Source organism: Misgurnus anguillicaudatus, chromosome 20 (genome assembly GCF_027580225.2).
Source record: "Misgurnus anguillicaudatus chromosome 20, ASM2758022v2, whole genome shotgun sequence".
Classification (NCBI taxonomy): domain Eukaryota; kingdom Metazoa; phylum Chordata; class Actinopteri; order Cypriniformes; family Cobitidae; genus Misgurnus; species Misgurnus anguillicaudatus.
The window spans coordinates 29,387,072-29,403,043 of record NC_073356.2 but is presented as its reverse complement, the minus strand read 5'-3'; the positions used below and the strand labels follow the sequence as shown (position 1 = coordinate 29,403,043).

Below are 15,972 nucleotides of genomic sequence, written 5' to 3'. Positions count from 1 at the left end.
AATGTAAATCATCTTGTACTAAGATGACTATGAACCACAAAACAGTATATTAATGACAATATCGTTTTGATAATAAGATAAAAATTTTTAGTTTTGCAATACTGTATCCCAGCACTAGGTGGCAGCACAAGTAAACATTTCATATTATCATAAAAGCACATCACATCTGTCAGTTTAAACGAGTTTCCATAAGGCCATTTAAACTTAGTCATGGCAGAAAATACTTTAAATTAATTCAAAACATATTAGTGAATATTTATGAAACAAACAAATTATGCCATTAGTTAAGCACATTTACAAGAACCAGATAAGAAAAAAATTCAGATATGGAAAAGTGGGTTTTTGGGTTTTGCCTAGAAGGCCACATTGTCAACCACCAACACTCACATAAGAGTTTGTTCACATGTTCACATGTCTCCTCCCTCTCTTCCTGTCCCCCTTATTTTCGTCTGTACAGAGGATACTTAATGACCAGATAGAGAATTGGAGAGAGAGAGAGAGAGAGAGAGAGAGAGAGAGAGAGAGAGAGAGAGAGAGAGAGAGAGAGAGAGAGAGAGAGAGAGAGAGAGAGAGAGAGTGTGAGGTGAATGAAGTGGTCACACGTTAGTGACAACACAATATTCAAACAACTATTCTGGACACATTCACAAATCATAATGCAGTGGTGATTTCCCCGAGACTCTTAATCATTCAGTGTGTTCAGGTAGGAACTTTTTTTTATTCTTCATTGAACTAACACGTTATTGCAAGCTGTGCCCTATACAACAATCCACATACTTAGACCTACACATATGTCAATTGATATAAATAAACAAAAGCTATTTGTCAATGTTCCATTGTTGAAACTTATCTGTCAGTTTTCATGTTTTTGTTTTCGCCTTCCTTATTTGTGTGTTTTTCTGCTTGCTTCTGCTTACTGTTTTAACATTATCAGCAAAAACATCCAGACATCTGATTTTACAGAGCAGGGTTAACATTAACAATATGCTTATTTGAATATTTCTTATCAAAATATAAGCACGGTTTGGCACTCCCTGATGTACCATATTACTTAAATAAGATATAGTGACCGTATATGAGTCAGCAGAGTAATTAAAAATCCATATCTGATCCAGTATATTGCTTTGAAGTAAGTAAACTACCTCTTTTTCATAATGGTACCTCTTGGTTGCCAGACAACTGCTTACATCACTTTTATTTAAATGTGCACTGTGGCTTGCAAAACTCGCATGGCAACTAAACTTTGAACACACTTAAGATGCTCACTAAACGGCAATAGTTATTTTTATGGATGGATGCTATAGTTTATGAAATGTTACAGTGTCGGTCTGACTCTAAGCATAAGGTTGTTATTGTTAGTAAAGGGCAGATTAATAAAAGTAAAATTAATGCATGAATCAGGTGGAATTGATGTTTTTAAGATGCAGATGTGTAGCACCAAAAATGCAGCGTTTGTTCCACTTCTGTATTTTGTTGAAGGTGAAAGGTTCACGGCTTTTTCCAGACAGATATTTTTGAAACAGTCTCTGAGTAAGAACTGTATGGCTATTGTCACATGAAAAGATACAAAAATGTCTGATACAGTAGCAGCAAGTCTATAAAATATACACTGTTTAAAATATAAAGCGCAAGTAAGTGATGGTATATATTTCCTTTCTTTGTGCGAGACTTCCGGTTCAATAGCCAGCCGGTAGAAAACAGTGTAGAGGGAGCACGCATAAAACATGATTTAAACAGTTAATATTTACTACACCTGCCACGTATGAACCAGTGTAAGGATGAAATTAAGAAGTGGCTGGATATATGAAGATAGATTCAATCATTTTGTGTTGTTGATCGGAGGTGACGGGTCTTCAATGCACAAATATAAAAGCACAGAGACATACCAGTATCTTTACAATGGGAAAGTCAGTTGAGTGTTTTTACTTGGAATTACCAAGACTTCGTGTTTTTTACTTTTCAGGGGCTGTTTAAAATGTCACAACTCTCCCTCTGGTGTGAGTTTTTTTTAAACAGCAATTTTTAATGGACTTGTTTATGGCGACACATCGAGCTTCACACGGTCCGACACAGTCAGCAGTATCTTTCTCATTCAACACATTGTAAGTTATTTGAACAAACCATAATAAACATATTAAACTACTACATGTATTGAGTATTGTTTTCGTTTTATGAACATTACATCGCTTTTTCATTTAAAACATAACAAAAGTACGCCCAAACACATTACGAACTATTATAAACATTAACTAAGCAGATTATGTCGTATATATTCTGTACTGTAATCGCATTTTTGTAATATTATATAATAGCAGAATAAATAAATCAGCTAAATCAGCATATTTTTTCAGCATAATATTAGTTGTTTTTAAACAATTATTGTATTGTTTACTGGTTTCAATGAAAGGTTTTACTGGATGGATTTGTAAATACAGATCATGAGTGCATGTGCGCCACATACACATTCAGTTCTTGTGCATGGATTATGGTTAAAACCAATGTTTTGTAGAGATTAACTATTTTTGTATTAGCTATTATGGCAACCCCTAACTGCACAAATTATGTCGGCCTTTCTGGATTTCATTACAAACATTAAACAGCCCATTAAAATCGGTACACTTGTGTCCTTCGCAATAGACTACCATTAGCTGTAGTGGCTCACCGGAAGTCATCAACAAGAAAGCTCAAAGATGGCGGCGCCCACATTTACGTAAAAAAACAACAACAGGTGGATAGAAGCCCTTTAAAGTACTGTAGCCCGAACATAACCTTTCTGTTGCATAAAAGTTTTTTTTAAAGTAAATAAAAGCTCTTTAGATTCTAAAGATGTAAAGTTTAAGAAACTTTGATCTAAAGGTTTTTTAGTGAACCAAAAATAGTTCTAGCACCTCGGTTTTTAACTGTGTAATTTATTATTTTGCGTATACTGACTTAAAATTAGCCTAAGCAAACAAGGATTTTTGCTTCACCGGTTTTACATTTAACAAAGATTTGAAAAGTTCCCATCATGCACTGTGGGATGTTCATTTTGGTGGGTAGTATTTTTTTAAGATTACTGTTTTGTTTTCTTTATATATGCTGTTGTTGTTGTCTCGTTGCAACACAGTCTCACGGCAAGTCGTGTTATAGTAACGAAAAATTTTGATTAATTTATTCGTGTTTGATGACACGATTTCTGCTGTTTTTCGTGTCTCTGGAGTCGAATGTGTTTTTCGTCCTTCCCAGCACGAATTTCTATCAATGGCTGTTCGTGTCTGTGGCACGACTTATCGACTCATCGTTGTTTCCTATTTTTAAATCATTGTCGCTTGGGGTTAGGGTTAGATTCCGGGTTTGTGTTAGGATGTTATTTTTTGCATTGGTTTCTACATGTTTTTGTCCGCTTTTAAAACTATTCTCGCCTGGAGTTGGGGTTAGAGTTGGGGTTTGGGTTAGTAAGTCGCAGAAAGTGATTCTAACCCAAACCCCAAGCGACAATGGTCAAAAAATAGAAAACAACGAGAAAACAAAATATAAAATGACACGACAAAGAAAGTCGTGCCACAGACACGAACAGCCATTGACAGAAATTTGTTCTGGGAAGGACGAAAAAGACATTCGTCTCCAGAGGCACAAAAAACAGCGGTAATTCGTGTCTTCAAACACGAATAAATTAATCAAAATTTTCGTTGCTGTGACACGACTTGCCGTGAGACTGGGTTGCTCTGTATGACGTTTTCTGTTGTATGTAAAGTTATTTTTAATGAATGATTTTTTATAAAAGTTGCCATGCACTGTAAAACACAGTTACTAACTACTCTTTACGTCAAATAATCATGGCAAGTTTTAGATATTAAACAGATAAACTCAATGTAACACATGGTTTATACTACACTGCAAAAAATGACTTTCTTACTTAGTAATTTTTGTCTTGTTTTCAGTAGAAATATCTAAAAATTCTTAAATTAAGATGCTTTTTCTTGATGAGCAAAATGACCTAAGTAAATAAGTCTAGTTTTAAGACAAATAATACACAATTTAAGTGAAATTGTCCTTAAAACAAGCAAAATTAACTGCCAATGGGGTGAGAAAAAAATTTGTGAAATAAGATTTCTTTTTTCTTAAACACTTAATTCAAGTAAAATTTTCTCACCCCATTGGCAGATAATTTAGCTTGTTTTAAGCAGAAATTCACTTAAATTGTATATTTTTTGTCTAAAAACTAATATTATTTTCATAGGTCATTTTGCTCATTGAGGAGGTGCATCTTGATTTAAGAATTATTAGATATTCCTACTAAAAACAAGATAAAAATACTAAGTAAAAAAGTCATTTTTTGCAGTGTACTTGTGAGTTGAAACAAAACAAACTCACATTTCAACTCACATTTATAAGGCAGCAGGTGAACTTTCGTTTTTAGGTGTAACCACCTTAAAATGGTTACAGTGTGGTTGAGGTTTCTGTTTCCACTGATCAAGTCAAAGTACACGATGCCATTTTATTTTTACTGAAAATGATTTCATCACAAAGAAAAAATATACGTTTTAAAAAATGTCATATCAACAATATCGTTATGTAACTTTAACTTAAGAAATTACGTTAAACAATCGACTGCCTTACAGGTTTGCAGAACCACATGATTTGCAAATGCCTAAGCAGTAATAGTTAAAAGTGACCCTATCTGTGAAATCCAGGCTGAAGTCTCAAAGGGGATCGCACACCGGCCGTGCGTTCTAAAAAAATCGAACACATTGTTTTCTATGAGTATACGCACACCAACGCCGCCAGGTGGCGCCTGTCCGCGACTCCCAGCTGTGACTCAGGAAGTTGCCCAAATCCCTATCGCGCCACACAGCGCCACTCACATAGTTTAACATTAAATAACATCATACTGTATTTGTCCCAAATCATTAAGTATTAACATTGGCTGCTAACATATATTTTGCATTTTGAAGTAGACGCTATCTGACGAAGCTCGCACTATTTAATGTGCACTTCCGGTTTACAATACCTCTGAGTTGTCCTAGACGCAACTTGACGCGGTGCAACGCTGAGCTGTGCGGCCGGTGTGCGACACCCTTCAAAATCAAATTTTGAGATTTGGAGCATCAAAATTTGATTTCATCACTTAAATTTTATGTCAATATTAAGGTTATATTTTCACAGAATGTTATTTGTGTGATTTTATGTAGAAAACTAACGTAAATCACAAAATATGACTTTAGCTATACAATAAACACACATCCCTGTATAGGGTTATACAATATGAAGCTATTATTTCCAAAGTGGTTCCCTGTCTTTCTCATGTTTTTATACAGTACATCGGGTTCTTACAGTCTAAGAAAGGAAGTGTTCATTTTTACACATTATGTGTCATCCCAAAACTAACACTGATTGTGTTGTTTTTAACACATCCGTTTTTAGAGTGTATGTGTGCGTTGTAAAAATAAAAGTGAGACAACCTGATGAAGTAAGATTTTTGAGATGTCCCAACACTTGTTTACACATTAAGCCAACGTTAGTCTCAGACTCAGACGTCTCGCCTGCAAAATGTTATGTCTGGCTACGCAAGACCAAGCCAACATTAATTTGTTCATTAATGCAATGCTAATTTCTTCATTTTGCTAATGTTAGGCAAGTCAATTTCACACACACTTTTTTATCTTAATTGTAGAATGACCTCCAATCATGAAGTTACAACTCATTATGAGGAGACTTCAGTGGACATTGATGCAATCATGGACAATGTTACTGTTGTCCTTTACACCATCACCATTGTACTCGGTGTCACTGGGAACTCCGTGGTCATCTGGGTGGCCGGATTTCGTCTGAAGCACAACGTGACCAACGTATGGTTGGTAAACCTTGCTGTGGCCGACCTGATCTTCTGCTTTACGCGCGTCACATCGCTTCTCAAGAAACTCTTCTTTGACCACTGGCCTTTTGGAGTCTTTCTCTGCAAGTTTAATGGCTTCTTCAAGTACGCCAACATGTTCTGCAGTGTTTTTCTACTGGCCGTCATCAGTGTGGATCGAGTGCTTTGCGTGTGGCGCCCAGTGTTCACCAGGGAAAGACGGACACTATGTGCTGCTCGTGTGGTCAGTTTAGGGGTCTGGATTGTGGCGATGATCTTCAGTTCACCATACTTTGTTTATCGCGAGGTGTACCTTAGCGATAACAACTTGAGCAAGTGCTCACTGGAGGTAATATACGTTTACATTGCACATGTTGCATAAAAATAAATAATTATGTACACTGTATTGTCAACATAAAATTAGAAAATCGTTATAATTAACTACAATACCCCCCTATATGAATTGTAAATGTGGATCACTGCCATTCATCATTTTCCTTCTCCAAAATCTTGCAGGTGAAAGAATCATCAAAGAGTGACAATACAGCAAAAAACGCATTGTACAGCATTCGTTTCTTGTGTGGCTTTCTCTTACCTTTCCTGGTTATTCTCTGCTGCTACATACTAGCAGGCGTTGGAATACGAAGAACAAGGCTTTCCGGTAAATCGCGGCCTCTCCGTATTCTCGCCGGATTGGTCTGTGCGTTCTTCGTATGTTGGGCTCCCTACCATTGCCTGCTGCTCGCCAAAATGGTGAACAAAAAGAGCCACGCAGTCAAAATTGGCCTGCCCATAGCCAAAGGCCTGGCGTATTTCAACAGCTGTGTAAATCCATTGCTGTACTTCTGCATGGGACTGGATGTTAGGCGACGCTTCAGCCAAAGTCTGTCCGGGATTTATCGCAGGGCGCTGATGGAAGATGGCCAGACAGTGCAGTCTCAAGAGGGCACCATTGAAGAAAACTCGAACTCCATTCCAAAGACTAAAAGCATAGTTCGAGACATAGCCGAGGGTGGGACAAATGTCTAAAACATCTTTTCACCTTTGAAGGAACTATGACTGTTTTCATAACAGTTATACTTTATTATCATTTCAAAAATGTTTCAAAGACTCTTTGTTGACTGCGCTTTAAACTTTTTGTGGTTGTTGTTAAATGCAGAGTTTGATATAAGTGTAAATAACACTTGAAAGATTTATTTTCATGCTTCCTTTATGAGCTTTTTCACTCATGCAGTTCTCATTTCTTTTATATCATTCACACCATCAATTTCGAAATAGAATATCCAAGCAAGATGTGATGTGATACTTTTTTTGCAGATATGTCTTATTATTAATGTCAGGAATTGACTTTTACTATATTAGTCATCATATTTGATCTTGCAGATGCTTATTGAATATTAATGTTTTTTTGATTTGCTCTATTTTGAATGTTGTCAATTTCTTTACTGTTATTTAATTAATAATGCTATGCTCAGATCAATGTATAATCACTTTTTTATGTTTGCTTGACATTAGATCTCATTTATTACTTTCATTTCTGTATTTTACAATATTTCTTCAAAATATTATCATTGATTAACATAAATTTTATGTCCTTTATTTTGTGCTGATTCTGTAAGATTGGTGTCAAATCCTGACAAAAGGCAGCTGTAAAACTGACACCAAATGACTAAATACAGAGAGAACCATTTTCTAAAAACAATTCATTCCTGTTGAATCAACATCTAAAAATATTTCTCAAAGAGTTCTCGTCTCCCCCTCTCCTCATTGTCTCAAAGCACCTTTAATCTTTGAATCTGGTCTTGTTTGATATAATTCAAAACGGTTTCAGTGCAAGTGGTACAATGGTCTCAGTCATATGACAACTTAATTCAATGTAACAATAAAGTAAGCAAACTTCACTTAATGTTGGAAGACAACTCCCACCCTAGACTTGTAAACCAATCACCCACTGTATGCAGATTAGTTACAGCCCCTAAATTCACAATCAGTATCAAATTTCTATTATTATTAGGAATTATTACAATGCTTTGTTCTCTCTGGATATTTAAGGAAAGTTTGTAAGGGGTTCAGGGGGATTTTCTATATTTAGAAGTGAACCCCATGATGTTGTGTCTTTGAATACATCATGTATTTTTATTTTACTTTATTTACTATTCTGTAGCCAGATTTTTTTGCCAGGTATGCAATGTTTTTGTTTGATTACAGCTGTTTATTGATTTATGCTTCGTATTTGAGTTGGATTGTTAATTGAATTCTGAATTATGATCTCCTTACCTGGCTAATAAATTGTGATGTTTGACTTCATTCTGACTTACCTTGAATTATTGGTTTTAAATTTTGCGGGTAAAAATGCCTTTAGGTAGGTAGAAAAACATTTAGACGGATTTGGGATCGATTTGGCAGGTTTCAGACATTTGTATTATACACTCACCTAAAGGATTATTAGGGACACCTGTTCAATTTCTCATTAATGCAATTATCTAATCAACCAATCACATGGCAGTTGCTTCAATGCATTTAGTGGTGTGGTCTTGGTCAAGACAATCTCCTGAACTCCAAACTGAATGTCAGAATGAGAAAGAAAGGTGATTTAAGCAATTTTGAGCGTGGCATGGTTGTTGGTACCAGGTCTGAGTATTTTAGAAAGTATTAAGATACTGATGTATTTCATTTCTAAGGGTGACAGACATTAATAGTTAAAATAGTGTCACACACATGTCTATATAAAATGGAATATGAAGTAAGACATAAAATATAGGCTAAACTATGAATTAAACATAATTATCTTGAAAAAGTCTAGTAAAGCTGGTTTGCGTTTTAGCAGGTTTTTGACAACTTATGGGCTGAAAATCATCAGCTCTATCTGGCAACACTGAAGATTGTTGCCACAGTTACATGCCAAGCCCGAAGTTACTTCTGGTTTGTGCTTTTTTATTGGTCTGGCTAGTGCCTAAACGGACCTTTAGAATAAATACCTGGTGGAAAATAAAAACGTTTCTAAAAGAATGGATCACCATTGTGTGGATTTGGCAGCCAGGCAAGAATTAAAGGATCCGCAGCTAACATTGTATAAATGGTTTCAGCAGTAACAACATAAACAAGCGGCTGTCGTGGTCCGCACGTAACTTCCGGTAAACTCCGCTAAGAATAAATAACAAAGTTCTTTAGTTTATTTATATAACAAGCAAAAAAACAACACATAGATTACCCAGGAAACCAAAACATTTGTTATTTTCGACGAGGCATTTGTTCAAGAGATCAGTTAAGCAACTAGTCAGACCCTTAAAAAAACGAAGCCGGTAATAAAGTTTGGATCCAGACGTGTATCGCGTCAGCGCACGTGCGTCCGATGAAACCGTCTATACATTCATTTTACACAATAACGTTAGATCAGTTTAACATTAATGGTTGATACGCTTCAGCTATGATTTTGAACTTAGTAATTTACTGGTTATTTATTTTGCTTGTTATCAGAAACAATGTACTCTAGAAGTACTTTGTGGTTATTGATTCTTTGCAAAAGTCTACTGGAAGTTAAGTTTGGGTCTCAAAAGCCGTTTTTTTTTTCTTTTGAAAGACTAACAAGCAGAACAAGCAGAAACACTTCCTCAAAATAGTATTTTAAATGGTGTCTAAAATTTGGTTTCTGAGAAAGTCAGGTCAAAAAAATATGTATATTTCCTTCCACTTTCCATTCTCAATTTCTAGAAAACCATCCATAAATACTACTCTTTTAAAGTGTTGAATAAAATACATGTGAATTTTACTTATGTTCCAAAATGTGTTTTTATCATTATTATGTTTTTTTTAATAATTATTATGTGTTTTTATGTGTATATATAAATCTTGTTTATTTGTGTTTATGGGGCAGTTTTCTGGTAAGGGTTTAGGTTAATCCAGGACTAGGCCTTAGTTATATTAGGACATTTTAATTTTTACAAACATTCCTTAAGAAAAAAAGTTGTGTGCATCTTGAGACAAAACAATGGCAGCAATATAGGAAATATCAGTGCAAGATGTCTTTAAATTAAGGAAGCTCAAACATGAATTCAGTTTGGGACTAGGGTAGGCCTATATGTTATTATTTTATAGTGTAACATACACATTAATGTGCTTAGCATGTTTCCCAGCTAAAATATCTTGTTCTATTGTTTCAACAACTGAATTGATCTCAATTAATTGAAAGTTTAATTCAATGACTAATACTGTAGTTAATCTGTTTCACTTTTCCTCTATTACTCTTTCAAAACAGTCAGAAATCCCCTGACAGAAATGTCAAGAACTCATGACACAGCCTTAAGAGCGGAACAAAGACCTTGTGTTTATGTTTTCTTTCCTCTATTTCACGTTCCTTGCATAATATGTCCCCATTCCTTCATGATTTGTGTTGTTTAATGAACTTTTAAGGTCACTGATCTAAATACATAATTGAAATATTTCTTGTTCTCTCTCTCTCTCTGTAGTACATGAACACAACAATTTAAATGCTATAATTCATGCAATTCATACAATGCTTTTCAGTTCATTAAACAAACACTATTTTGTACTCTATCAATTTTTCAAAATGAAAGTGAAGTTAATTCTAACCATTTCACTGATAAACTGATAAAACTTAAGAAATGAAATATGAACTTAAGAAAATAAACATGATGCGTGTTTTGTTCTCTCTCCCTCAGTGAAGTCCTTTCTGAAACGCGTCAGAATAATTAACTGTAACTTAATGAATACATGTCATAGAAACAAAAGATAAAAGTCTACATAAAGCTTATGTCTGCTTTTAAATGATGTAAGTGAAATCGAAAACAAATATTGTAATTCGTTGTAAACTGTATTAGAAGAGGGAGATGTACCGTATTTCTCTCGTTCCTGCATTATAATGAGCCACGCCCCGCTCCATTGAAGAGAAGAGCAGAGATCATCCATATTCATTAGTCAACCCCAGTCAATGGAGACTCCGTCTCTGTAGCCATTCAGTGCTATGTTGAGTTTTAATCCGAGTGCTGAAAACATGACATCTACTTGTTTACTCGTGACTGTAACTAAAGTTATCTCCAGACGCGAGTGTGTGTGCTTCATCAAACAGACACGATCGACGTCCAAACGCACACACAAACACATGATGCCTCATATTTGACGCACTTTGTGGTATCATTATAAAAGATGTGATTGCAAACATCACATCTACTTGTAAATAAAGTTATCTCCAGACATACGCGAGTGTGTGTGCTTCGTAGGTGTGACGCGATGTCCAAATGCACACACAAACACACGATGCCTCATATTTGACGAGCTTTGTGGTATCATTATAAAAGATGCGATTGCAAACATCACATCTACTTGTAAATAAAGTTATCTCCAGACATACGCGAGTGTGTGTGCTTCGTCGGTGTGACGCTATGTCCAAACGCACACACAAACACACGATGCCTCATATTACATCTACTTGTAAATAAAGTTATCTCCAGACATACGCGAGTGTGTGTGCTTCGTCGGTGTGACGCGATGTCCAAATGCACACACAAACACACGATGCCTCATATTTGACACGCTTTGTGGTATTCTTATAAAAGATGCGATTACAAACATCACATCTACTTGTTTACTCTCCAGACGCGAATGTTTTCTTTATGCTTCCGTCAGACGCGATCGGCGGCAAATGAACACACAAACACACAATGCCTCATATTTGACACACTTTGTATTAAAACGTGTCTAAACACATCTAAAAGCTTGTTTATTCGCGTATATCTCTGCACAGTAAGTTTATTTAACACAGGATCACGCATGGGAAGGCATTTCTTTTGTGTTGCTTTCACGAACAAACACGTAACAATAATGGCGTCGTCTTACTGCCTAAAGGCTCATTATGCAGCTCATTATGTAAGTGTTTTGTTTTTCAGCTGTCAATCACAGATTATTCAAGAGCTTCCAGCCTCCTTGCATATTGCCTTCCTAACCAAAAAGTGACTTTGAAATTGTAAATCAATATATTGTTTTATGTGAATGAGTAAGCAGAATGATTTTCACATCATTTGAAAGAAAAAACTCTAGACTACTAGATCTTGTTTTGAAAAGTCTTGGGAAAACATGTTTAGTATGGGTTTTGTGGACTTATATCGGTCACTTAAAAATTTAGCTTTTTCAAAAACCACGCATAAACATTTTTCTCTCAAAAATACAAACATGTACATATATGTTAATCATATAATATAGTAGCCCAGTTTGTGCTGAATGCAGTGTTATAAGACTTTTGCCATTATTATGTTTTTAAGCAACTGAAAAAAGCACAAATGTCAGTGCATGTCAAAACTTCTCCAGGGCCCTCAAAACCCCTTAGACCCCAGAGTGTTAAGGGCATTGCTCTTCACCATTTTGAAGTCTTGGGACATTCTTGTGCACTTCCTGTTGCATGCAAGTGGCCAACACCGCAGACGCAAGAATTAGGACAAGACCAATATCTAGTACTTTTCTGTCTTTAGCCTCCTGTGCACTGATGCATTCACAATAGTATGACCCATTTTAGGGGTGAGCAAATTTTTATTTATATGTTCTTTACAGATACAAAGCAATGCAAACTATTTTTCACTAATTAATTTGTTTTAAACCCATCACGTCAGCCCCCCCAACACCCCCCTAATCACATCCTGGCTGTAACAAAAAAAGTTGCATCTTAAAAAAATATATATGTTTAAACCTAAAGTCTCAATCCTCACCTCCAGAGGTCGCCCTGTTCTGATTTTAAACACTGAGATTATTCACTGAACATCTGTCATTTATTTTATGATGACAACTTTTGTAAACAAATTTCCATTAGGGAACAGTTTGAATGTTCTTGATTGTTAAAATGATGTGTTAGTCCTCAATTAGATAGCCTAAGTAAACGTATATGAAGGGTATTATGTAAATGTATATAAAATAATAATTATGATTATAATGCTTGGACACATTCTCCTCCCATTTCCTGTTAGAAAAGAGATTGCTGGATGACTCAACAAAAGATGCTGCTATATTGAACACTGCCGTATCAATTATCTTTTAATACAGAGACACATTCAGAAGATTATTCAGTATTGGCTAAATAGTAACAAACATTTGTGTACAGGTAAGATCATCACAGCATATACCAGCTAATTCATTACCAGCTTGTTTATAATTCACATCTTTGAAAAAACATTATACAACCAATGTTATAAACAATGTTTGGTTAATATACAATGTAACTGTATAAACCACCTATAAAACGTATGAGTTTAAGAAGGCTGGATCTTTATATAGATGGTTTACTAAAGAAATTATGTATCTTGCTTGCTTTTAGAATGAGCTTCAATACAACTGTCAGAACCTACAATGGGAAAACTACATTGGACATCGTCGTCTACATCATCATTATTCTCTTAGGAACCTCTGGAAACTCTGTGGTCATCTGGGTGGCCGGCATCCGTATGAAACCCATCGTCACCAACGTGTGGTTGATCAACCTTGCCGTGGCCGACCTGATCTTCTGCTTGGTACAAATTTCCCAGCTCATAAGACACATTTTCTTTGACCACTGGCCATTTGGACTTTTTATTTGCAAGTTTAATGCCTTTGTCAAGCACGCCAACATGTTCTGCAGTGTTTTTCATCTGGCTGTCATCAGCGTGGATCGAGCGATCTGCGTGTGGAGCCCAGTGTTTACCAAGAAAAGACGGACATTATATGCTGCACGTGTGGTCAGTTTGGGGGTTTGGATTGTGGCGTTGATCTTCAGTTCACCATTCTTGGTGTATCGGGGAGTTTACCCTGACAAGAAGAACGTGAGCAAGTGCTCACTTAAGGTCAGAACAGCTTTACGTATATGCTTGAATTGTTAAGCAAGTGTACATTAACCACCTTGCATAATATTCATTGTAATACTGATAGTTTCTGTCCTTGAAGCTGATTGGTCAAAGTTTCATGATTTGCATCTTCACCAGTTTAATAAGAGTTTCATTGTGCAGAACCCATTTGTTGCTATAGTACACAGGCCAATGAAAAGATGCAAAAAGACAGGATTTGAATGAATTGAATGGGACATGGGTGAAGCTGAGGTGGCTGTTCACCTGTCACTCAATTGGCCACGCTCTTAATTATGCAGAAATTTGAGGCACAACATAATTTAAACAGATGAGTTACAAAAATATTCACACCCCTCACAGTTATCATAAGGGGGAAAATTAGCTATATAGACCAAAAATACATTTTAACGTATTATTTCCTGCTGTAAAGTATGGGAATTGACTCCCTTTTGGAGCCAGCCTCTAGTGGCCAGTCGATGAATTGCAGTTTCTGCGTGGACTCGCTGCGCGGTTGGCATTCAAATTACGCTTGCGTATGAGGGACAAAAAAGGAAACGTCCGTTCGGACCGAAATCTATAATTTCTTGAACATTTTTTGGTCCTACGCCTTTCACAGATGACATAAATTTCTACAAATACATTTAAACAACTTAACACAGTGATTGCTATCAGGATGTGAGGAGACTTTTAACCAGCATAACAAAAAATGTTTCAGGATCAAATCTGTTACCCTACCTTTAATAAAGCCATATCTTCTAAACGTTTTACTTTTTAGAAAAGCCCCCAATATAATGTATCACAGCCTTATTTACCTTATACAATAAATGACTGTATTCTGCATTCTAAACAGATAAAAAAAATTGAATGCCTTTTACAATTTTGACTTAGTGATTTTAGTTACGCAAGGACCGACAATCTTAATATTTCTATTTATCTCAAAACTGCAGGGAGAAGAAGCAAAGTACGTTTACTACTACATTCGCTTCTTTTGTGGATTTCTGCTTCCTTTCCTGGTGATCTTCATGTGCTACACACTGGCTGCTGTTGGGATTCGCAGAACAAGAATCTCCGGCAAATCAAGGCCTCTTCGGATTCTCGCTTTATTGGTTTTTGCATTTTTCTTATGCTGGGCACCTTATCACATCCTAGGTCTTGTTAAGATGATAAATAAAAACCACCCGGCTGTAAAGTTAGGACAGCATATGACTTCAAACTTAGCCTATTTTAACAGTTGTGTAAACCCAATGTTGTACTTCTGCTCGGGACTGAAACTCAGACAACGCTGCAATCAAAGCCTGTTAGGGATTTTTCACAGAGCTCTTACTGAAGAAGGCCAAGCTCTGTCCCAGGACACCACTATGGAGGGACAGTTAAACTGTGCTGGTAGAGTTTATCAAACACCTAAAGATTAAGTGCATGACATTTTTCATCTCATAAGCACAGTACTGTAGGGTGACCATACACTCTAGGGACCAGTCACACCAAAAGCGCTTTAAACGCTTGCAAACGCAAGGCGTGACGCACTGCCTTTTTTTAAAAAAAAAGAGCAGTGCGACGCGGCTTTTCATATTGCTAAGCAACCACCAAGTCAGCTGTCTTTCAATCAAATATTGAAACGTGAGCGCTCTTTTGCTGTTAACTGTCATATTAGCAGAAACTTTAAAAAGAGGGCGCTTGCTCTGACCTTGTTTGAGGGTTTGAGGTACACAAACACGCAGGAGAGAGTGAGCGAGTGGAGTCCGGTTCTTCAAAGCAACTGTAAACTTCCCTCACCACAACGTAAGGCCCGCCTCTCCCCTCATTCGATTGGACAATGCAAAGACGCGAATGACGTCGGGCGCTTCTCCGCTCTCAGCGCTCCTTAAAAAACGCCTGCGCGGCACGCGGCAAAAAACCGCAAGGCGCTCGGCGCGCATAAACAGCGCGCAAACGCGCCCTGCCCATAGAATATCATTCAAAAAAGGCGCCTGCAACTGCCATAAGCGCTTTTGGTGTGACTGGCCCCTTAGAAAGCATGTGTTAATTTTTTACACATCTTTTTGTGTTATGCTTTTAATACATTATGTGTCATTTTCTGCTGATTTTGTGTTGTTTCAAAATGTGTTGTTTTTAATAATTACACAGAGACGGGTCGCATTGGTCGACCGCATACAGTACGTCATCGAGGTTTTTTATTTCAGGCTCTATTTCAAAATAAAAGCAGCCGCGACAGTTAAGGTAAGAATGAAACTAAAATGATTGTGTTTTTAACTGAGATGTAAAAACCTCAATGACGTATGCGGTTGACAAATACGACTTCCAGAATCCTGGCCAGGACGC

The 15,972-nt window shown here is 36.5% G+C and overlaps 2 protein-coding genes across 3 annotated transcripts; both read left to right on the top strand.

The window, feature by feature from the left end:
- Positions 1 to 526: 526 nt before the first annotated feature.
- On the top strand, positions 527 to 8,140 carry LOC129455260 (formyl peptide receptor 2). 2 transcript variants are annotated; one of them, XM_055219934.2, is made up of 4 exons: positions 527 to 703; positions 1,964 to 2,102; positions 5,654 to 6,182; positions 6,350 to 8,140. In XM_055219934.2, exons 2-4 carry the CDS (start codon positions 2,026 to 2,028, stop codon positions 6,860 to 6,862), a joined length of 1,119 nt encoding a protein of 372 aa, XP_055075909.2. In that variant the 5' UTR covers positions 527 to 703; positions 1,964 to 2,025; the 3' UTR covers positions 6,863 to 8,140. The 2 variants fall into 2 exon arrangements, with proteins under 2 accessions (XP_055075909.2, XP_055075910.2); XM_055219935.2 differs by lacking the exon at positions 1,964 to 2,102 and having other exon boundaries at positions 530 to 703.
- A 4,660-nt stretch (positions 8,141 to 12,800) lies between these two features.
- Positions 12,801 to 15,159, top strand: LOC129455755 (fMet-Leu-Phe receptor-like). Its single transcript, XM_055220522.2, has 3 exons — positions 12,801 to 12,938; positions 13,152 to 13,653; positions 14,601 to 15,159. The coding sequence occupies exons 2-3, from the start codon at positions 13,153 to 13,155 to the stop codon at positions 15,063 to 15,065; spliced, it is 966 nt and encodes a 321-aa protein (XP_055076497.2). The 5' UTR covers positions 12,801 to 12,938; position 13,152; the 3' UTR covers positions 15,066 to 15,159.
- The last annotated feature ends 813 nt before the right edge of the window (positions 15,160 to 15,972 follow it).

What these genes read in the sequence shown, in the direction of transcription:
- LOC129455260 (XM_055219934.2), top strand. Translation starts at nt 2,026, where the DNA reads ATGGACTTGTTTATGGCGACACATCGAGCTTCACACGGTCCGACACAG. An exon ending in TCTTTCTCATTCAACACATT is followed by an intron (nt 2,103 to 5,653) that starts GTAAGTTATTTG and finishes TCTTAATTGTAG; the next exon opens with AATGACCTCCAATCATGAAG. An exon ending in TGAGCAAGTGCTCACTGGAG is followed by an intron (nt 6,183 to 6,349) that starts GTAATATACGTT and finishes AAAATCTTGCAG; the next exon opens with GTGAAAGAATCATCAAAGAG.
- LOC129455755 (XM_055220522.2), top strand. Translation starts at nt 13,153, where the DNA reads ATGAGCTTCAATACAACTGTCAGAACCTACAATGGGAAAACTACATTG. An exon ending in TGAGCAAGTGCTCACTTAAG is followed by an intron (nt 13,654 to 14,600) that starts GTCAGAACAGCT and finishes TCAAAACTGCAG; the next exon opens with GGAGAAGAAGCAAAGTACGT.